The sequence below is a fragment of the Zophobas morio genome, unplaced genomic scaffold (genome assembly GCF_036711695.1).
Source record: "Zophobas morio isolate AGI-343-1 ecotype UQ-CSIRO unplaced genomic scaffold, CSIRO_AGI_Zmor_V1 ptg000006l, whole genome shotgun sequence".
Lineage (NCBI taxonomy): Eukaryota > Metazoa > Arthropoda > Insecta > Coleoptera > Tenebrionidae > Zophobas > Zophobas morio.
In genome coordinates, this window is record NW_026972111.1 from 16861259 (window position 1) to 16880620 (window position 19362).

A 19362-nucleotide genomic window follows, 5' to 3' on the forward strand; every position below is an offset into this window, starting at 1 on the left:
ATAATAATTTATGTCCTCTTACTACCTGTTTTCACAGCTGCAATATTTTACCGTATTTCGTGAAAAATAAATTAACAAAAGGCTCGTAAAATCATAAATTCTTTGTCGGTTCGAGTAAAGAGGGTCCATTTTCCTCGCAAGTGCAACTGTGTAGTGGACAGGGTTTTGAGAGCTTTGTCTGATCGACATCTATCGGCGAGCAAAATTTGCCAAAATATCCTCTCAAATCGACAAGCCCTTGAAAGTAACTCTCGCGAATTCTCGCCAAGTCACTCTCCAGTGGACACGTACCTTTAGAATCACCGGAAAAACTTTTTGTTAGAATATTTCGAAAAATATCTAAAAATAAATTGTTACCAAAATAGTAATTAAATAGTGGATTACTATTATTTTTTAATTTGATCTGTTTCTATTCATTTTTTAGTATAAGAATATTATCGTTAAAACGTGATTTATGTGTTAGTGACATGTAATTAAACACTTTGCAATGTGATTAATGTATTTTTTGTAATAAAACGTAAGCTCGGGACACCTGTTTTTGAATTTTATAAATAAATTTAGTTGGCTTATTAACCTTTTTTTAATTTTTGGAGCATATGCAACTGCATATCTCTGCATATATTAAGAAAGTTACTGCATATTTGCATAAATTTGGTGCATATCATATAATCATATTTCTCAAAATTTTGCTGCATATTTTCCGCTCTCTATACATCAAGTTCTATACTTGTATTATGAATAACATGCAGATGGTTAAAACGCTAAGCCAACTTTGTCTTGTCCACACCAACAATGAGATGACGTGCAAAATTCTGGATATCTAGGGTGAAAACTCAACGCGGGTTAATACATCAAAAGTGCAAGAGTATCTTATTTTATATTATTGTCGTCATTGATGGCAGGGATCATTAGCCAAATTTTAATTAGTATTTTAGCATCTACCTGATATTCATAACACATACAGAAAATTTTACAACAATCGGGCCACTATTTTCAAAACTTAGGGGCAATTCTGAATCAAACCTGTTAAATTTAAAGGGTATTAAATTGCTAATTTTCATAGTAAAGAGTTAAATTCATAAATCTGATTGGCTATTTATTTTTTAACATTCTTTAAATTTTAACATGTTCGATGCAGAATTGGCTCTATAATCTGTTTAATATAAACTGACAGGAACAAACAAACAGACAAACGGTAACAGGAGTCCACTTTTTCGTACTCTAGTGGTCATGAAACGTTGAGAAAACATGAAAGTGGCAAGTCGGCCAATGGACTCGATTACTATTGACGTTGTATTGTCACTGTACGGCTAAAACGCGTTCTCCAACTGCAAAGAATCTTAATTAGTGTAGTATTTTGAGAATTGAGAATGCATTGCTATTACTCATCCACATACAATTTACTCATTTCATTTAAATTTTTTAATTTCATCTCGCTTATCATATCATAGCATACTCTGTACATATTTTTTCTACTCAAAAAAAAGCGTTTCGTAGACATTTTACTCGTGACTCGTGATAAATTTAATTTACCTGTTCTCAGTTATTAAAAATTAAACAAAAGGGTACATAATTTTTGAGACGCAGGGTAGGTTTATGAATATTAAAACTAAATTAGAATAATAATATTTTAAGCACATTCGTAGATTTTCTTCTACGCCACTGCTTAGATTGAGTTTGATTTGCGAAGATGTAACTATTGCTTTTTTTGTCTGCAAAACATGCCAACTTCCTCTGGAGTTGCACCGGTTCAAACTAGACTTCGTTTCGCAAGTCAGGGTAGATTGTGGCGGGAGAAGGCGCTCGCGTCACTGTAGTCTGCAATTGCAAGGATGCACTCATTATTAGACGTGTTCAGGTGTAGTGTCGTCAAGTTATTGCATATAATTATGAAAACGCCAATGAGTACGGTAAGTAGAAAATGAGGCGATTGTACCGCATAGTTTTAATATAATATGATTTTTTTCATCAGACAGACAAGACCTACCAAACCTATTTTATTCATTGTTCTATTAAAAAATGTGGTATAATAATCAGGTATTTGATTGTTTCAAAGTTTTGTTATCAGCCGCAAACGACCAAAATTAATTGATAACAGAACAACTAAAAAAACTGTTAATCTGTACTAATGGATGTTAATACTTTAAATGTTTTAACTGATATACAGGCTGAGTCGCAAAATACGCGGTCGTCGATATTTCCTTAACAATTAGAGACTGAAGAAAAAGTTAAAGACCAAAGTTATAACTAAGGTTCTTTGAGTATAATAAAATAAAATTATCTTCAACTATACAGAGTGTTCTACATACGACAAGTAACATACAACTTACCTTTTAGTCGTAGGTTATATGACCATGGTTTATTTTTACAATTTTGATGTGGTGTTACCATGTTATTTCTGTTTTATTACAATTTTTAGCAATGCAAAGGGGTTCATAAAAGAAATCGTATTCGGATTATTTCTAAAATCTGTTACAATATTTTATGGAGAGGTACGTGCTTTGTCGTGATGTCAATTAAATTAAATTTTACTACACAGAGTGCTATCAAAATAAATTTAAAATATTACAATTTTAAAATATCGATATTTCATATATTTATTACTGCATCTTACTCTACTTTATGTTCTTTTTCTTTCTATATGTTGGTGTGTCTCTGAAAAGAATAAAAAATTGGAGAAAATATTTACCCCAGTTATAGAAAATATTCAACAAAAAAGAAAAAAAATAAAAACTAAGTAAAAAAAAATGTTAATATGTATCTTGTTAATATGCTTGGAAAACTTTTTATTTTGTAATTGTTGGAAGGTAACCTTGAACAAAAAATAAAAACGCGAAGGTATCCTTGAACAAAAAATAAAAACGTGGAAGAGGAAAAACGTTTATTACATATAAATTAATAAATTTCTAATTAAAATATATTTACTTATCCCCTCCAAAAAATTGATGACGTTAGTTCAAAATTTTACCGAATAAATTCTAACTAAAATGTGCAGAATGTGATGAGTTTTCACTTGTGATTTATTATTCAATCCATATTTTTTTATTTTCTTATACAGGATGGCCCAAAAAATTTATAAATGCGTGGATTTATTTTATTGATTTAATCGGGAACGGCAAAACCGAATGTTTTGGAATCTTGGAGACATTTTGAAGTTATTGTAAGCATGGTAACTTTTTAATCAAAATGTATATGTTTATCAACCCCAAAAAATTGTTGACGTTATCGCAAAATTTTGCCATATAGATCCTATCTAAAATGTACAAATATGATCAGTCTATACTTAATCATTGCATTCATATTTTTTAGCTTTAGATGTGCATAAAACAAGTGGCTCAAAAAAATTAATGAGTGTGTCAGTTTATTCTATTGATTAAATCAGGAACGGTTCACTCCATATTCCCAGTAATTTTTGGGAATAGTTTAGTATTGCACTGCACCAATCCAAGTTGATATACGTGTCCTTGCAAAAATCTTGATAACGTCATCACAAAATTGTTTAAGAAAAATCTCAACTCGAAAATACTGGATATGTTTCCTTGTACTTTACGCTAGGTGCCAGGGAAGTTCTGTCAAAACAACTTTCAACCACTTTTTTTAATAAACACTCGGTATATTAAAACTCAAATCAATTTATTCCACAACAAAGTACGAACCTCTGTTTTATTTTTCCACAATTTATGTAACTTTGGTCAGTAAATTTTAATCTTATAATTTATGAGATATCGAGGATCGTACGCGCAGTAACTTACCCTGTATAAACATACCATTTAAGTAATGATGAATATTATATGTATGTGTTCGAAAAAAAAAAGGTCGGTACAGTTAAGATCTCGAATTGTCAACCGTGAAGTGTTTAACTAATTTTAAAAATTAATGTTAGTAATGTCAGATTATCAACAACGACAATTTTTTAAATTGACAAACCGGTTTTCAGAATGATTGAAATACAAGCTGTCTGTACAGGAAATTTCAATAAACCAATTTAAATTTTTACTAGTACAAAGGTTTAATGTTGATATTTCTAAATGTAGTTTTTGCTTCCCAAGCATAATCTTAGGAAGTATTGTAATCGGGGCCGTCGGGCGTTTAGCCACTATCATATTTTCTGTGAGAGAGACCCCTAGAGTACAAAATCATAGGTCTCCTGTTTTTGTCTGTCACTCTGCTTGTCCGCCATCTGTGTCGAATTTGGTTAGACAGATAATAATCTTCGAAACTATCGGACCGATTGTTGACAAATTTATATATGTATTATGAGTATCACAAAGATCGTAAAACGCTAACCGAACTTTGTGTAATCATTAGAGAGCGAATTTTATGAAATTTCCATATCCGTAATTTTTTGCATATAAGTCTTGATATTTAATATGTGAGCAAATCATGCTAATTAAAAATGAATACAGCTATAAACAAAAATTGCATATTTGCATATATTTGCCTTCTGCTGCATATTTCACGTAACGGGTGCATATTTTGCAAAATGATTGTCATTCTATCGGCATTTATCTAGAAAGACGAAATTTCATGAATCATATTGCAAATATTGTCCTGAGCTTCAAATAACTGAGAAAGGTTTGGGTTTTATGGTAGTTTGGAGGAACCACTGGGTGTTAAGCCATGCTTCCAGGTCAAATCGGGTCCTAATTACTTTTGGAAATACCGTTCATTCCCAATATTTTTGTTCGTTACTTAAGTGTATTAATGGTATGTTTTATGGTGGTCGAAGGGACGTTATCCTATTATTTTTCATCGGGCGTTTGCATTTAAGCATTTAAAGCGATAGAGGTGTGTCAACATATAGATAAGTAACTCAAATTAATTTATGGATTAAACCTTTTCCTGAACTTGTTCTTCAAGAAGGAACTATGTTTTGTCGCGCCTGCTCTAATCCGGTAAGCATTCTTACATCTGTGGACGCAGTACGCAGTTTTTCTATTTACAAATACATACTTTAGAATCACCGGAAAAACGTTTTAGAATATTTCTAAAAATATATAAAAATAAATTGTTACCAAAATAGTAATTAAATAGTCGATTACTACCATTTTTTAATTCGTTCTGTTTACCTGTATTTATTTTTTAGTATAAGAATATTATCTTAAAAAATGTGAGTGTTTTTGCAATTTGTAAATAAATTTAGTTCGGTTATTACGTTTTCTTTTTAATTTTTGGAGCATATGCAACTGCATATCTCTGCATGTATTAAGAAAGTTACTGCATATTTGCATACATTTGATGCATATCATATGATCATATTTCCCAAAATTTTGCTGCATATTTTCCGCTCTCTGATGATTAGTCTAATCATCCTTACCGGTAATGTGATGACGTCACTCCAAAATTGTACCTACGAAATAGATTTTAAATAGAATAAAATAACATACGCATACAAGTGTAGTTTGTGAATCCACGAGATATCTAGATTTTTGGAAAAAGAGCAAAATTTTATAACAATGTTTTACAATTTAATTTTGAATCTGCAAAACCGAATGCTTCGAAATCTTGTAGACGTTTTAAAAGTTATCTCGAGCATGGTAAATTATTAAACAAAATATATTTATTTATCTCCTCAAAAATTTGATGACGTTACCTCAAATTTTTGCCGAATAAATTCTATCTAAAATGTGAAGAATATGATGGGTCTGTACTTGTGACTTAACATTACATTCATATTTTTTGGAATTGCTTATACAGATGACTCAAACAAATTATTGTTTATTCATTGGTTAAATCAGGGAAGGCTCATTCCATTTTTCCGAAAATTTGGGAATACAATGCTGTTATTATTAGTGTTAGACTGCACTTATCCAAACTCATATATAAACCGGACAACATAGAGAAGTGGCATAGTTTAAATGAAATGACGGTTGAGGCACTGGGGACTCCTCAATTTATGTTGGTAGCAGTGTTTGTAACTAGGAGTAAAATTAACTAGAATAAATGTCATATTATTTTTAACGACACGTTTTATTTTACAAATTGACACTAGATTTATCAGAATATTACAAGCTGCTTACTGTTTCCTTCACTTTCATTCAGATCACACGAATTACAATTATAGTGAAACAAGGTTTATACTGGTATCGAGTATTTAAATTTGGCGCTTGCTTTTGGAGGTTGGGGACTTCAATGTAAATAAGGGTGGTTTTGCAGCCTCTATGTCGCATCTATATTCATCTACAGTAGCGGTCATTTCTACGGAACCACTCGATAAAAAGTCAAGTTGGTAGCCCTGTCATCTAGTACTTTACGCCGAACGCGGTTGGTAGCGGTAGTTGATATGGCAATCGAAACTAGCACAACACGAATATTTCGGTTGCCCTCAGCTATGCCTCACTGTATCCCGTGCACACTGTATGTTCTGTTCATCTGTTTATTAAAATAAAATATCTACATTGACAATGGGGTCATCTAACCTGTCAAATTTTTGACACATATGTTTTCCCCCAGAAACCCGTCAAGGTCACTTACACCAAACAAATTTTGAAAATTTACACTAGGGAGTGGTTCTATAGAAAAGATCGCGACTTTATGTATAAACCTTCGCAAAAATGTTGATGGCGTCATCACAAAATTATGTGAGGGAAAAACTTATTTGAAACATACGCGTAGCACGCTTCTCTATATTTAGTTTAACATTACATAAATTTATTTTACCTTCTCATAAAAAAAATAATAACATTCGCAAAATAAAATTTTAGAACTTTTCGGAAAGCTGAATATGTCATTCCAAAAAATTGATGCAGTGGTAAATCACAATCAAAGGCGTATCATATTTTGCACATTTTCGATAGGATTTATTTATTTCGATTAAAACTTTACCATGTTTCCAGTAACTTTAAAACGTCTGGAACATTTTAAAACATTCGGTTTTGCAGATTCAAAATTAAATTGCAAAATGTTACAAACGTTAATTTTTTTCCCCCCAAAAATCCATATATCTAGGGTAAAAACTCAACACGGACTCATAAACCACACGTGTGGGACTACGTTATTTTATACAATTTAAAACCCATTTAGTATGTACAATTTTGAGGTGATGTGATCACATTGTTGATGGATATGATTAGACAAAGTTTGGGTAGCATTTTATCACCTACATGATATTTATATAGTTTCAGAGATTATCTGCCTAACAAAAATTGACACAGACAGACGAAAACGGAAAACCTATATTTTGTACTTTAGGGATCATGACTCATTGAGAAAATATAAATGTAGCTAGTTTTCCAATTGATTCGATAACAATATTTTTTATAGAAATGGAGATGAATAGAAAAATTTTGTTAATGTTCGTTTCACCAAATGGTTAAACAACGTGATTAACAATTACATCTGTCTGCCGACGTTATTTCCTGTTGTCACTGTTGTCAAAATTGACAAGGGTGACAGTGACATTTATTTTAAATTAAAAATTACTACTGATTACATATTAATATAATAAGTGTCATATCCAAAGTCCCTTGAGGCAACACCTTCTAGAGACAAGGCCGTTGCACAGACTCATTGACAGCGTGTGACGTCATCACGATGAGTCCATAGTCGCAATCGCTATCGCCACAATTCAATTTAACGTTTTTACTTTTGAACGCTCAAAAATAATTTTGTTTTGTTTTATTGTAGTTTAACACTCTGCTGGTCATTTTAAAACCGATAGGTTAGTACCGATGTGTTCTGTTCATGTTTTCTGTGGTATTATAATGCATAATTATTAGAAACCAGACGTTCAACAGTTTAGGTTATATTATTGAATTTGAATTGTTTGAACTTTTTTGATCATTTTAGCGAAACTTTTCTAATTCTTATATTTTTTCAGAAATGCCAACTAAGTGTTGCGTTCCTAATTGCCGAGGCAATTACAAAAATGGGCCGCAAGTCTCAACATTCACTTTTCCAAAGTCAGAGGATTTAAAAAGAAAGTGGTTGGCCGCAATTAAGAGAATAGATTTTGAACCGTCTCCTAACTCAAGAGTAAGTTTTATCTTAGTGTACGATACAGTTACTGTAGTCCATAATAATTACATATTAAAATACAGATCGTCAGTTAATCGATATTTCCTTCTAGGTGTGTGAATTACATTTCAGCCAAGCAGACATTGAAAGGGAGACAACTTACTTTCATGAGAAGTCTGGACGGCTTCTTACAGCACCTTTAAGTCATCCACGACTGAAGCAGGGTAAGTTTTAAAATAGTTGTTACATACAGGATCAATTTATAGAAGTGAAACTTAAGTTTTAATCCCAAGTAAGCTACAATGATTGTGTGTACCATCAGCATTATGATTAGTAATTTGCAAATCTAATAAATTAGTCATACATTTAATACATAACCCTTCTATAAACTGATCCACAGTCTTCTTGACTATAATATCTGTAATAATACATAAAATTTTTACATCTTCAACATCCAACATCTCTCTACACACACAAATTCTCGGAGCCTGGAAATGGAGGTGCCATCTATTATTTACTCTTGATTTGTAACATATTAATTTCAGAATATTTCTGGGATTTAAATAAAATTACAATCCATATAAATATAAAATATAATTTTGCAGATGCTGTACCCCGTCAATTTCCTGGAATATCTCCTTCCAAACCTGGCCTATCTTCCCCCCGAGAAAGTCCTGATAAAAAAAAGATGCGACTTGAAAGTCAGATGGTTGAGCAAGCAATTGCTGCCAGTTTCGAAAGTGACGCTGACTTTCAAAAGAAGCAGAAATTTGAAAGCATTTTAGAATTGCATACAAAATTACAAGAACTTGACTTAGGAAATTGGGAAGTCATAAGGAAACAACAATCACTTTATATTATTTATTTGGAAGAGTCAGACGTTCCAAGTTTAAAATGTACTATCAAGATTTCAAATGAGCTAAAACTATATATATATTACAAAGACACAGAAATTCATTCATTACCGAAAATCAAACTGAAGTTTCCCGCAGCCATAGATAATTTAAATCAAATAGAAGAAATTCTACATGAAACAAAGCAATTTTTAGTAGACAAAAACAATGACTCTAAATCAGTGGACGAAAGTATCCAATTAATAAATGATATTCTGCTATCTTTGATTAACCGTCTACCAGAAAAGGAACCCACAATCAAATTTTTAATTGAACAGGTTAATTTTTTGTCTGTATGTGTTAAAACTCGATTTAGATACACGTGGGAAACGATTTTATTTTGTGGTTTACTGTATTCTATATCACCACATGCATACAGATTTTTAAGAAGTTGTGGACATTTAAATCTACCATGTGCTAGTACAATACGACGAGTGTGTGGTACCTATTTTACTGACCCCCGAACGGAACAAAATGAAAATTGTTTCTTGAAGTACATCTCCGCGAAATTTAGCACATTAGAAGATACAGACAAATTAATAACTGTAATGTTGGATGAAGTTCATTTAAAACCCTACATGGACTACAAAGGTGGCAATATTGTGGGTCAAGCTTACAACAGTCTAGATGCTGCAACTAGTGCGTTTGTTTTTATGATACAAAGCATAACATCTAATTACAAAGACGTTGCCCACATCTTGCCAGTAAAAACACTTCATGCTCAAGCCCTGCACGAGATTATTAAAAAAATAGTAATTGGCCTCGAAAAAATTGGATTTGAAGTCATAGTTGCAGTGTCTGATAATAACCCCATTAATAAAAAGGCAATGTCATTTTTTACAGAACCTCCTAGTATAACAAATTGTTATCCTCACCCCATGAACAGTGCCAGACCTTTGTTCTTTTTAATTGACCCTGTGCACATTTTAAACTGTATCAGGAACAATTGGTTGAATGTAAAGCCTGACCAAAACATCATGTATCCAAACTTTTTAACTGACTCCAACTCAACCAACGAAATTTTTAAAATTGCCTCATTCAATGCACTGAAACAACTACATGCTTTGGAGTACGAAAAATTATTAAAATATGGGTACACATTGTCTTTAAAGGCACTCTTCCCATCATCATTAGAACGCCAGAATGTAAAGCTTGCACTACAAGTGTTTAATCATTCAGTAGTTGTTGCTTTGAATGAATTAGGCCCAAAGCGACAATTTGACAATTTTGTGGATACTTCAACGTTTATTGGAATTATATGCAAGTGGTGGGATGTTGTAAATGTAAAGACATTGTGGAAAGGGAAGAGACTTCGCAACGAACTGGCAGAACCGATAACTAAAACATCGACACACATTTTAGAATATTTACAACAATTTCTAGAATGGTTGCAGAGATGGAAAAAAATGAACACTTCAGCAAAATTAACACCTGAGACACAGTGGGCGCTAGAAACCACCACTGATGGATTAATTAAATTATCCAATTATTGCCTGACTGACAAAAATTTGACATTCTTCCTTTGCGGAAAAATCCAGACTGATAAACTGGAAGAAAGGTTTGGAAAATATCGGCAAATGGCAGGGGGGCAATACAAAATTTCTATTCGTCAAGTTTTCGAATCTGAAAACAAACTACGGATGCAAAGCATAACGCCACTGATCTTAAAATCAAAAACTTACGGCGAATTTCAAATAACGCCTGAGGATCCACCTGATGAAGTTTTTAGGGATACCAATGAAGATCCGCTTGTATCTGTTACATTGATCACCAATTGCCTTGTGAGCGATGATGATTTAAACGATATTGATGACAATACATGGCCAGTTTTGGTGTATGTTGCAGGATATGCCTCATATGCTATAAACAAAAAGTTAAAGTGTAGTTATTGTAAGGTGTTTTTAGTAACTGATGATCTCCTTTCTGGAAGCAGTGTAATAACTGCCAGTAGCAGAGGGGGCTTGTGTTACCCTACTACAGATGTGGTGACATGCTGTGCGTTTGTATATTTGACTGTCTTGAAGTGCATAGATACAGACTTGGAAAAAATTTTTTTAGACGAAATTGATCAACGCCTTACAATAAAAACTTTAGCAGCAAAATCCATAGGCGAATCAGTCAACAATTTGTTTTTGGGTCATCAATGTTCCAAACATTCCCCAGGCAAAATTGTTGATTTTATATTACGGCCAATTTGCAATATTTTACTCAAAAATTATTGCAAAAAGCATAATGACCAGTTTTTTAAGACCCCAATGGCCGAGCTGAAAAGAAAAACTTAAACAGCCTCCGATTTTTATAGTTAGTTTTATAGTTTATAGTTAAGAAGTTTGGTATGTGGAATGTTGTATTTTTTCTAAAAAGTCTACTTACCGTTTAAACAACACTATCTAAGGCAACAATCCATGTTTAAAAGAAATCTTTAATAACTATCTGTTTCTTAAAAGTGGCATTCTAGGTTATGTCTGTTTTTTTATCAAATTTTTGTGCAAATATACATTTAACGGTACAATGCAGCCTAACGAACGATGTCTGAAATAAATTTTCATTATTAATGGTGATTACTTGTCGCTTTTTTGTAATTTCGAGAATGTTGACATTTTCATGTGGACCCATCATGATGACGTCACAAAACTAGTGCACAGGCCTTATCTATAGGAGGTGTTGCTTGAGGGCTTAAAAATGACATAGCACCGGTCATTTGGATCAAAATTTCCCAGAATTGCCAATCTAAACAGTATTATATTGATCGCGCTGTATTTTAATAATCATTTTTTGAAATTCTTTAAAACTGAACGTCGATAAATGTCGGATTAATATTCTAAAACTGTTTTTAGTTCTCCACTAATGTGAAGTGTAATAATATGTATGTTTGTATATTTTAGGAATCTGTTTCATGCAGTAAGCTCTATAAGTCGTCCAAAGGAAATATCTACGTAGGAAAACGAAAATTAAGTCCCAAATCTTCACTACTGTTTTCAGGAGGTGAGTTGATGTTACATAGAAAGTACAATAACAATTTGTGTTTTTTTTAGATCCCAAAACATTGTCTAGGATGAAAGATCAATTACAATCGTCGTTTATAAAAATTGCTAATAGTATTCAACTGGTATGAAATACAGTTTACAAAGAACAAATGTAAATAATCTGGCTATCGTTTTAGAACAAAATAAAACTTTCGAAGACTAGTAAGTATGAGATTTCTGACACCGATGAGGAGCCGTATGAAGACTCTGGTGATAGTTATCAACCAACCACTTCCTGTTCAAGTAGGGGATCCAGTCACATTTCATCACCAACATTTCAAGTTGATGATATTCGCAGTAATGTTAGACGTCAGCTTTTTCCTACATCAGGTAAAATAGTATATATATATATGTATTATCCAGGTGTCCCAGATAAAATTCTGTGATCTTATATCTTCAAAGCAGATAGAAATATTGAAATTTTGTAAACACCATTGTTTTTGGCTTGAAGGAGGAAACTTAATTTAGCACAATGTAAAAATGACGCATATGTTGCTAGCCAACGTTTTTTTTATTACAGGATGAAACATTAAACTCGGAGTTTTCAATATCTCATTTACTATTACAAATAGAACAAAGTTAACGACCAAAGTTGTACAGTTATGTTATTTTTAACTATACTAAGGGTTCTGTTTTTAAAGCGTAACTCACACGTTCGTTTTTTTTTTAAATAAAACATCCTATATATTTTTACATATTTTGATTCTTAGGCTATACACTCACAAATATACACAGTGTTTAAAAAAATTAAACTTTATAATTTTAACATGTCAATATTTCAGTTCATCAGACGAACAGCCTGTATTTTATGATCGTATCTTATTCAATTTTTGTCCTCATTTTTTTAATATGTTAATGTCTATATCAAAAAAGTAAAAAATCGCAGTAACTATCATCTTCAATTATAAAGAAAAAAAATAAGACGCAGTTATGAAAAAAGGGGTAGGTATTTTATTTGAGAAAACTGAAATATCGATATTTGAGAGTTCTAACAATTAAAACATTTTGATAAACGCTATGAATACGAAATTGAATGCCATTTATACCATAACAAAGCGCGTACCTTTCTTTAGGTGCTACACAAAGTATTGCGACACAGATTTTGAAAAAAACTTTACTCTGATTTTTTTGGGAACCCTACCATTGCTAAAAAAGACATTACAGTTAAAAATAATTTGAGAGTATAGTCCTCAAAGAATCGTACAAATTTGGTCCTGATCTTTTTTCTCAATTGCTAATATTTAATGAAACATCGAGGAACGCGGACTTAGTGACTCACCCTGTATATTTTTAACATATTTTAATAAATCCTTACATTACAATTTTATCTGAGATACTCTGAAATGTAGATAAAGAAACTTCAAAAAAACTTGCTATATTTGTTAATAGGTTTATCCCTTCTAAGAACACCGTCTTCTGAAGAAAGCGAGTCTACCGACGCTGGCATACTTTCCAGAATGACTAGAATCACACCTTCCCCTACATGCTCGATGATGATACCAAACTGCCCCCTAGAAGAAAATACACCTACCCGTAGTAATATGCCTTCACAGTTAGCAATAGTAACATTTAAGGGCCAAAATGTTGAAGTTATTATTAACCATACGTTACATCGAGGACAATATTCCTGCCACCTTAATTGCGTCAAAGAAACGCTTACTGGTTTTCTTTACGAAAATAAAACTAATAGCAACGATCATGTGTGCAGTGAGTATACATAAAATCCATAAAATCCTGTATAGGTAATGATTGCTACAATACATTATATGCTTTACAGGTTATTTTAAATCAGAAGGTGCATACTCTAACGTTGGAACAATAGTCCGAGATAAAGATGAGCGGAAGGCGGAGTTACATGTCAATAAATGTTTCCTCAGTCCTGATACTTTGTTTGGAATGGAATCTTTTTTTCCTCACATGAAAACTAATCTGACTCCTCTTCTGGTTCAACAACATATAAATCAAGAAGTAGTACCAAAATCTTGTAGAATACCAACTGATAAAAAGAGTAAATACCATTTTTGTATGTACTGTGATCAAATGCGAACATCTATAGCAAGACACTTTGTAAAATGTCATGCTGAAGAAGAAGAAGTTAAGACAATTATTTTGCTTGAAAAACAAAGTAAGGCACGCCACGAGGCTTTGACTGCTTTGAGGAGAAAGTCTGACTGTGTACATAACGCAAGATCTGATCCTCATAACAGAATTTCTATTCGTGCTTCAAAGATGGTGCCAGTCGCTAAATTTGTAAATTGCTGTAATTGTGGTGGACTTTTTGCACCAAATAACTATTCTCGGCACAACAGAATTTGTACTGAACGTCCAGCTAATCGCCAAAGAGTATTGCCACTGGCACGATTTAATACTGAGAATCAACAAGAAGATTCTGATGAAACAACACTTAACGTAAACACTCTTGTGAAGAGATTACTTGCGTCCATGGAAAATGACGAAGTTGGGGACGTTGTTAGAACTGATTCCACTTTATTACTTTATGCCAAAAACAAGGCTTTGCAGCACATGAGTGAAGAAAGACAAAATGCAAACACTCGTCAACAACTTCGAAGAGGTGCAAAACTTTTGATACAAGCACGCCTTCTAGATAGTGAAATCAGCGAATTTTCTGATTGCCTGGATCCCACTAAATACGATACGATAATTGAGACTGTCTACTTACTGAGCGGTTTAAAGATAAAAACTTATGAGCTTACCACTCCTACGGTTATTCCACATTTCAGAATTTTACTAGAAAATTGTGGTACATTTTTAAAAAGTGAACTTTTGAAAAAAGGATTAACAATGCAGGATCCACAAGTTCAACGAACTGATGCCTTTCTCGCCGTCCATAACAACGACTTTAAAATGAAAGTTTCAAAAACTGCCAGAATAAATACGGTTAGAAATATAATAGAAAAAAATAAACAATTACCGTTGCCATGTGATGTAGCGGCGTTAACAGATTACATTAAGGCTCAAGCGTCTTACAGTTGCAATAAATTAAAACAATCTGGATTTAACTACGCCCACTGGTGCAAATTAGGAAAGTCTGTTATGCTTCATGTTTTAATTTTTAATAGGCGACGTGTTGGAGAAATAAGTAACATACGTTTAGCAGACTACCAAAAAAAATCTAAGTTAGAGAAAAAACAGTGTGCAGGATTAAATAACTTAGAGCAACTGCTTGCAAATCATTTTACCCGGATGCTAATCATGGCTAAAAGAAGCAGACCTCTTCCTGTTCTGTTGGATGATGAACAAATACAGTAAATTCAACAAAAAATTAAATCACTCTCATCTATTGTGTACTGTGTTTTTTAGATATATCGATTTATTTTTGTCACTCAGAAAGCAAGCAGGAGTAAAAGAAGGGAACCCATACTTATTTGGAGCGCCATTAAAATCTCAGCATCTGAGTTGTTCAGTAGCTCTCAATGAATTTTCTATTAATTGTGGTGCCAAACATCCAATTAGATTACGTTCAACTGCATTGAGGAAACAAATTGCAACAGTGGCACAGATTTTAATTCTCAATGATAATGAGGTTCAGCAACTGTCTGATTTTATGGGCCACAACATTGAAGTGCATCGAAGACATTATAGGCAAAATGAAGAAGTAACACAAATTACGAAATTAGCCAAGTTTTTTATGTTACAAAGTGGCAGAGACTTAAACAAATTTAAAGGAAAAACTTTAGATAAATTAGAAGTTATGTTACCAGCAGTGAGTGAAATAAACGATGTAGGTGATGAGGTTGATGAAGAATTGTTTGATGACCTGAATGGCCAACATATTGATACTGATCTAGCTAAGCATCACCATGAAAATGTGCAACCTGAACCTGAAATACGCCCACATTTAGATGATGATGAGTCTAATGTATCACATGATCCTGAAATTTTATTGGAAACCGGAGAAACTGAAGAAGCTGTATCCGACATGGTTGATATGTTGAAAACATCCATAGAAACACAAGTAACGTCTATAAATACAGAGAAAGCAACAACAAGTGGAAATCGGCAAACAAAAATACGCCGAAAGAAGAATTGCTCTACTCCAGGTAAGATCAACCTACTTACTTATTATTTCAATATTTTAAATTACATTTGTTATACCCTACATTAGATTCAGCAAATATGTATGTACATGATTTTGGTAGATAATTTTTTTAAGTTTGCACTTTCACCCTGGTAACATTGTTTCTCAACTCTACCAAATTTGTTTGTGTTAAGACTTATACTTCTTGTTTTCGTACCACTGTTAAAGCGAAATTATTTTGTCTTTCTTGTGTTTTAGATAAAAGCCCTCAAAGCAGATTTCCAACCACACAAGAAATTTTAGTAACTCTAAATAATAGTCCAAGGAGGAGGAAACGAACTAGTAAAGCACGTTGGACTGTTCAAGAGAAGGAATTCGTTTATCAACATTTTAGAACGTACCTTCAATATAATGATGGTGTTTTTCCAAAAATGGCATTCTGTCAACAATTTGCCCAAACATATCCTAACCAAATAGGACACCGACCTGGGAATATTTTGTATGCATACATAAGAAATGTAAAATTAACTTTGCAGACACCCCCACTGATATAGTATATTTCTAAAATAATAATGTACAATAATTGGCCTAAAACAATAAAGAGTATAACAAAACTAACTATACTTTGATAACCCAAACCTCCCGCCTTAAAATGATATTGAACAAAATTTGAAATTTGGCCTTGGCTGTGATCGTCTGCAAAAGTGAGACCCTACATTGTGTTTTGAAAAATGGCGGGAGGCGTTCGTTCATACAAATTGACGTACTGCGGAGCGGGAAGAGTGACGGACTTAAAAAACTTATATATGTAAAAAAAAACTATGAGAAATAAACTCAATAAGGACTCAAGGGGCCTTGACATTGGGCCCCAGAAGGACCTAAAGAATTTATTCCTCAGACAAAAAAAAACTTTATTTTCATTGAAACCTGAGAACATAACAAAATATCAGCAACCTCACAAGTACAACAATAAACAAAATTAAAGGTCGCGGAATTCTCGGAAAAGTAAATGGATGGCAACGTTCCAGATATTACGGTGGTGTGGCCTCTACAAACAAGATGGGGACGCACAGCGGGTGCAGGCGACAGCCACACTTCTCGTGAAGGCCCACATGGCCCTGCCTCACCACTTCACGGGTGTGGTCTTACGCACCCGCATGTTCTAGGTTGACCTTCCTGCCCCCGCCAATAAGCCAGCTGAGTAAACTCCTAGTCAGCCAAGGTCGGAAGTCCAGCAAAACCCGTAACCACCCGCACGGAGGCGTCGACGCCACCGCGTCCACACCACACGACCCCCAAGTTAACTAGCGCTATCAAAATGAGTATTTGGATTTCAGACAAGCAATAAACAAAATTTAATTTTGTCATCAACACCTTTTTTTAAATAAAGAAAATTAAATGGGATTAAATTATGCACGTGTGATCAACAATCTTATACAACAAGAAAATGAAATGAGAAATTATTCATGTTTGTATCAATGATTTTAAACAACAAGAAGTTTGAAAGAGATTATATTATTCACATTTTAGCAATGATTTTATTAAATTAAGCTACATTTACTTCGCTGATTTTTATCAAAGAATTTATCTGATAATAACAAAGAAGCTATGGATTTTATTAAAATAATGATATTAAATAAAGAAGTTATAACTGCATTAAAATGATTTTTACCACGTTACGTTGTTTACCGAATTAAACAAACAAACCCCCCCCCCCCAAACACAATACACATAAATAAAAACACATACGAAATAAACAAAACTACACATAAAACATGCAAAATAAATAAGACATAGCCAATCATAAACGTTCACTAGCTCCGGTGTTTCCTTCACCACCTTAGTACGGTACAGGACGGAGTACACAAAAAACATGGTTTCAAATTCATCGACAATGTTTTCGGTCAATAACGAATCCCCAATAACTAATACAAAAATTTACAAAGGACGCCCTTGAAATTCCCCGGTCAACACCCCGTACTCTGCACCCTACCACTTTCTCCTTTCTATTTTTTTTTTATTGAATATTTGAAAACTACATGGAATTTTCCAGAATTAGAGTTTACAATAAACGTACAGGTAACGCAGCTAACACAAAAGAAACCCCCCGTCCCCCAGATAATGATATTATTATTTTTTCTGATGCCGTTCTCAGCGTTATTTTGTTAAAGATTAACTTATTCAGATTACGTTTGAATTTACTTTACTCACACGTGCTGAAATTATGCAACGCAAAATAATAACTCGAAAATTGCCATCTAAACTTTCCGCAAAACATTTGCTAAATAAAACTGTCCTAGCTAACGTAATTCCCTGAAAAGCCCTACTAAACGAATTGAAATTATGCTGAAAAGGTTAGTACGAAAATTAAGGGCCACGGCGTCATCCGGAGGCGTCGCCATTTTGTAGCTTCCGTTCGCGTATGTGTCACACACGCGAAGCTCACATACGTGGGATCCCCGCGTGTCACATACTCCGTAACCATCGAGAAGCAACGCCGCTTCTTCCGTCAGCACACAAGGAATCACGTGGAAAACATACCTCTCGGATCTTCAAACCAAACACGTGCTCACCAACGAAATAAAGCCTCTCTCTGTTCGAAACGGAGCAGAGAATTCTTACGTTCCCTGGTTCGTCCGGGGGGTGGAACTCCGTTAGAAGGAATCGCCGCTAAAAACAGGAAACAAACAACGCACATCTCCTTATTAGTGGTTTTCGTTTCTTTTCATTTCTACCCCTTTTCTCCTTTTCTTACCAAAGGTTTAGCGCGCGGAAATTTGGTTCGAAACGGCTTACTACAATATACATAATTAATTCTGGTTGTATTACATTAGTTTATTTCCTATTTTTGGTGAGAGGATGTACCTAAATAATTGAGATTGTTTCTGGTGGGTAAAGAGCACAGTATTCCAAATATCTCTTCGGCAATTATTTCTGAACCGAAAGTGACATTCAACGTTCACTTCAGAGTGCATGGCATATCAAAATAATATTTATAACTGAAGTTGCTTTATTTTAATTATTGGTTAGATACCAATTATTAACTCCACACATTCATTTTCCCCACTTAACCTCAATTTGTCAGTCTTTTGACGTTTGAGGTTAGGGGAATTCTCCTTGATTATCATCAAGAATTTAACGGACCATCAAAAAAATTGACGTCAAGTTAGCTGTGTTTTTTGCTTTCCACTCACTTTCACCACCCAGGCTCAAAATAAGGGTCGTCTTGTATAATTGAATTGCATTTCACGTATTTTACACTACGAGCGTAGTTTATAAACTACGGACGCAGTATTTTATAAATTTTGAACACCGTATTTTATAAGCGATTAACACTATAATATTATTTCTATCATGAAAAAAACAAAATAATTTATTTTATTGAGCGAACCAACAACGTTCACCCCATTTTCTCAAAAGTTTGAGAAAATAGTGCTGCTATTATTAG

The 19362-nt window shown here is 33.4% G+C and overlaps 2 protein-coding genes and 2 long non-coding RNA genes across 8 annotated transcripts in view; 2 read left to right on the top strand and 2 right to left on the bottom strand.

The window, feature by feature from the left end:
- The window catches only part of LOC135123729 (uncharacterized), a 251917-nt gene that overhangs the window by 33232 nt on the left and 199323 nt on the right, over nucleotides 1-19362 (bottom strand). The window lies entirely within an intron of this gene.
- On the top strand, nucleotides 1771-16532 carry LOC135123718 (uncharacterized). The gene is made up of 8 exons (XM_064048576.1): nucleotides 1771-1910; nucleotides 11735-11834; nucleotides 11885-11958; nucleotides 12013-12205; nucleotides 13265-13582; nucleotides 13653-15141; nucleotides 15197-15936; nucleotides 16173-16532. Exons 1-8 carry the CDS (start codon nucleotides 1833-1835, stop codon nucleotides 16466-16468), a joined length of 3288 nt encoding a protein of 1095 aa, XP_063904646.1. The 5' UTR covers nucleotides 1771-1832; the 3' UTR covers nucleotides 16469-16532.
- On the top strand, nucleotides 7515-8612 carry LOC135123719 (uncharacterized). The gene is made up of 3 exons (XR_010279697.1): nucleotides 7515-7660; nucleotides 7820-7974; nucleotides 8069-8612. It is a non-coding gene; the product is annotated as an uncharacterized LOC135123719 (long non-coding RNA).
- Nucleotides 10202-11651, bottom strand: LOC135123720 (uncharacterized). 2 transcript variants are annotated; one of them, XR_010279699.1, is made up of 3 exons: nucleotides 11223-11626; nucleotides 10532-11113; nucleotides 10202-10483 (listed from the first exon to the last, which is right to left on the bottom strand). It is a non-coding gene; the product is annotated as an uncharacterized LOC135123720 (long non-coding RNA). The 2 variants fall into 2 exon arrangements; XR_010279698.1 differs by having other exon boundaries at nucleotides 10532-11651.

Bases quoted from the DNA above. Each gene is read 5' to 3' on its own strand.
- LOC135123718 (XM_064048576.1), top strand. From the start codon at position 1,833: ATGCACTCATTATTAGACGTGTTCAGGTGTAGTGTCGTCAAGTTATTG. The intron at 11,835-11,884 runs GTGAGTTGATGT...TGTTTTTTTTAG, and splicing joins TTCACTACTGTTTTCAGGAG to ATCCCAAAACATTGTCTAGG. The intron at 13,583-13,652 runs GTGAGTATACAT...TATGCTTTACAG, and splicing joins TAGCAACGATCATGTGTGCA to GTTATTTTAAATCAGAAGGT.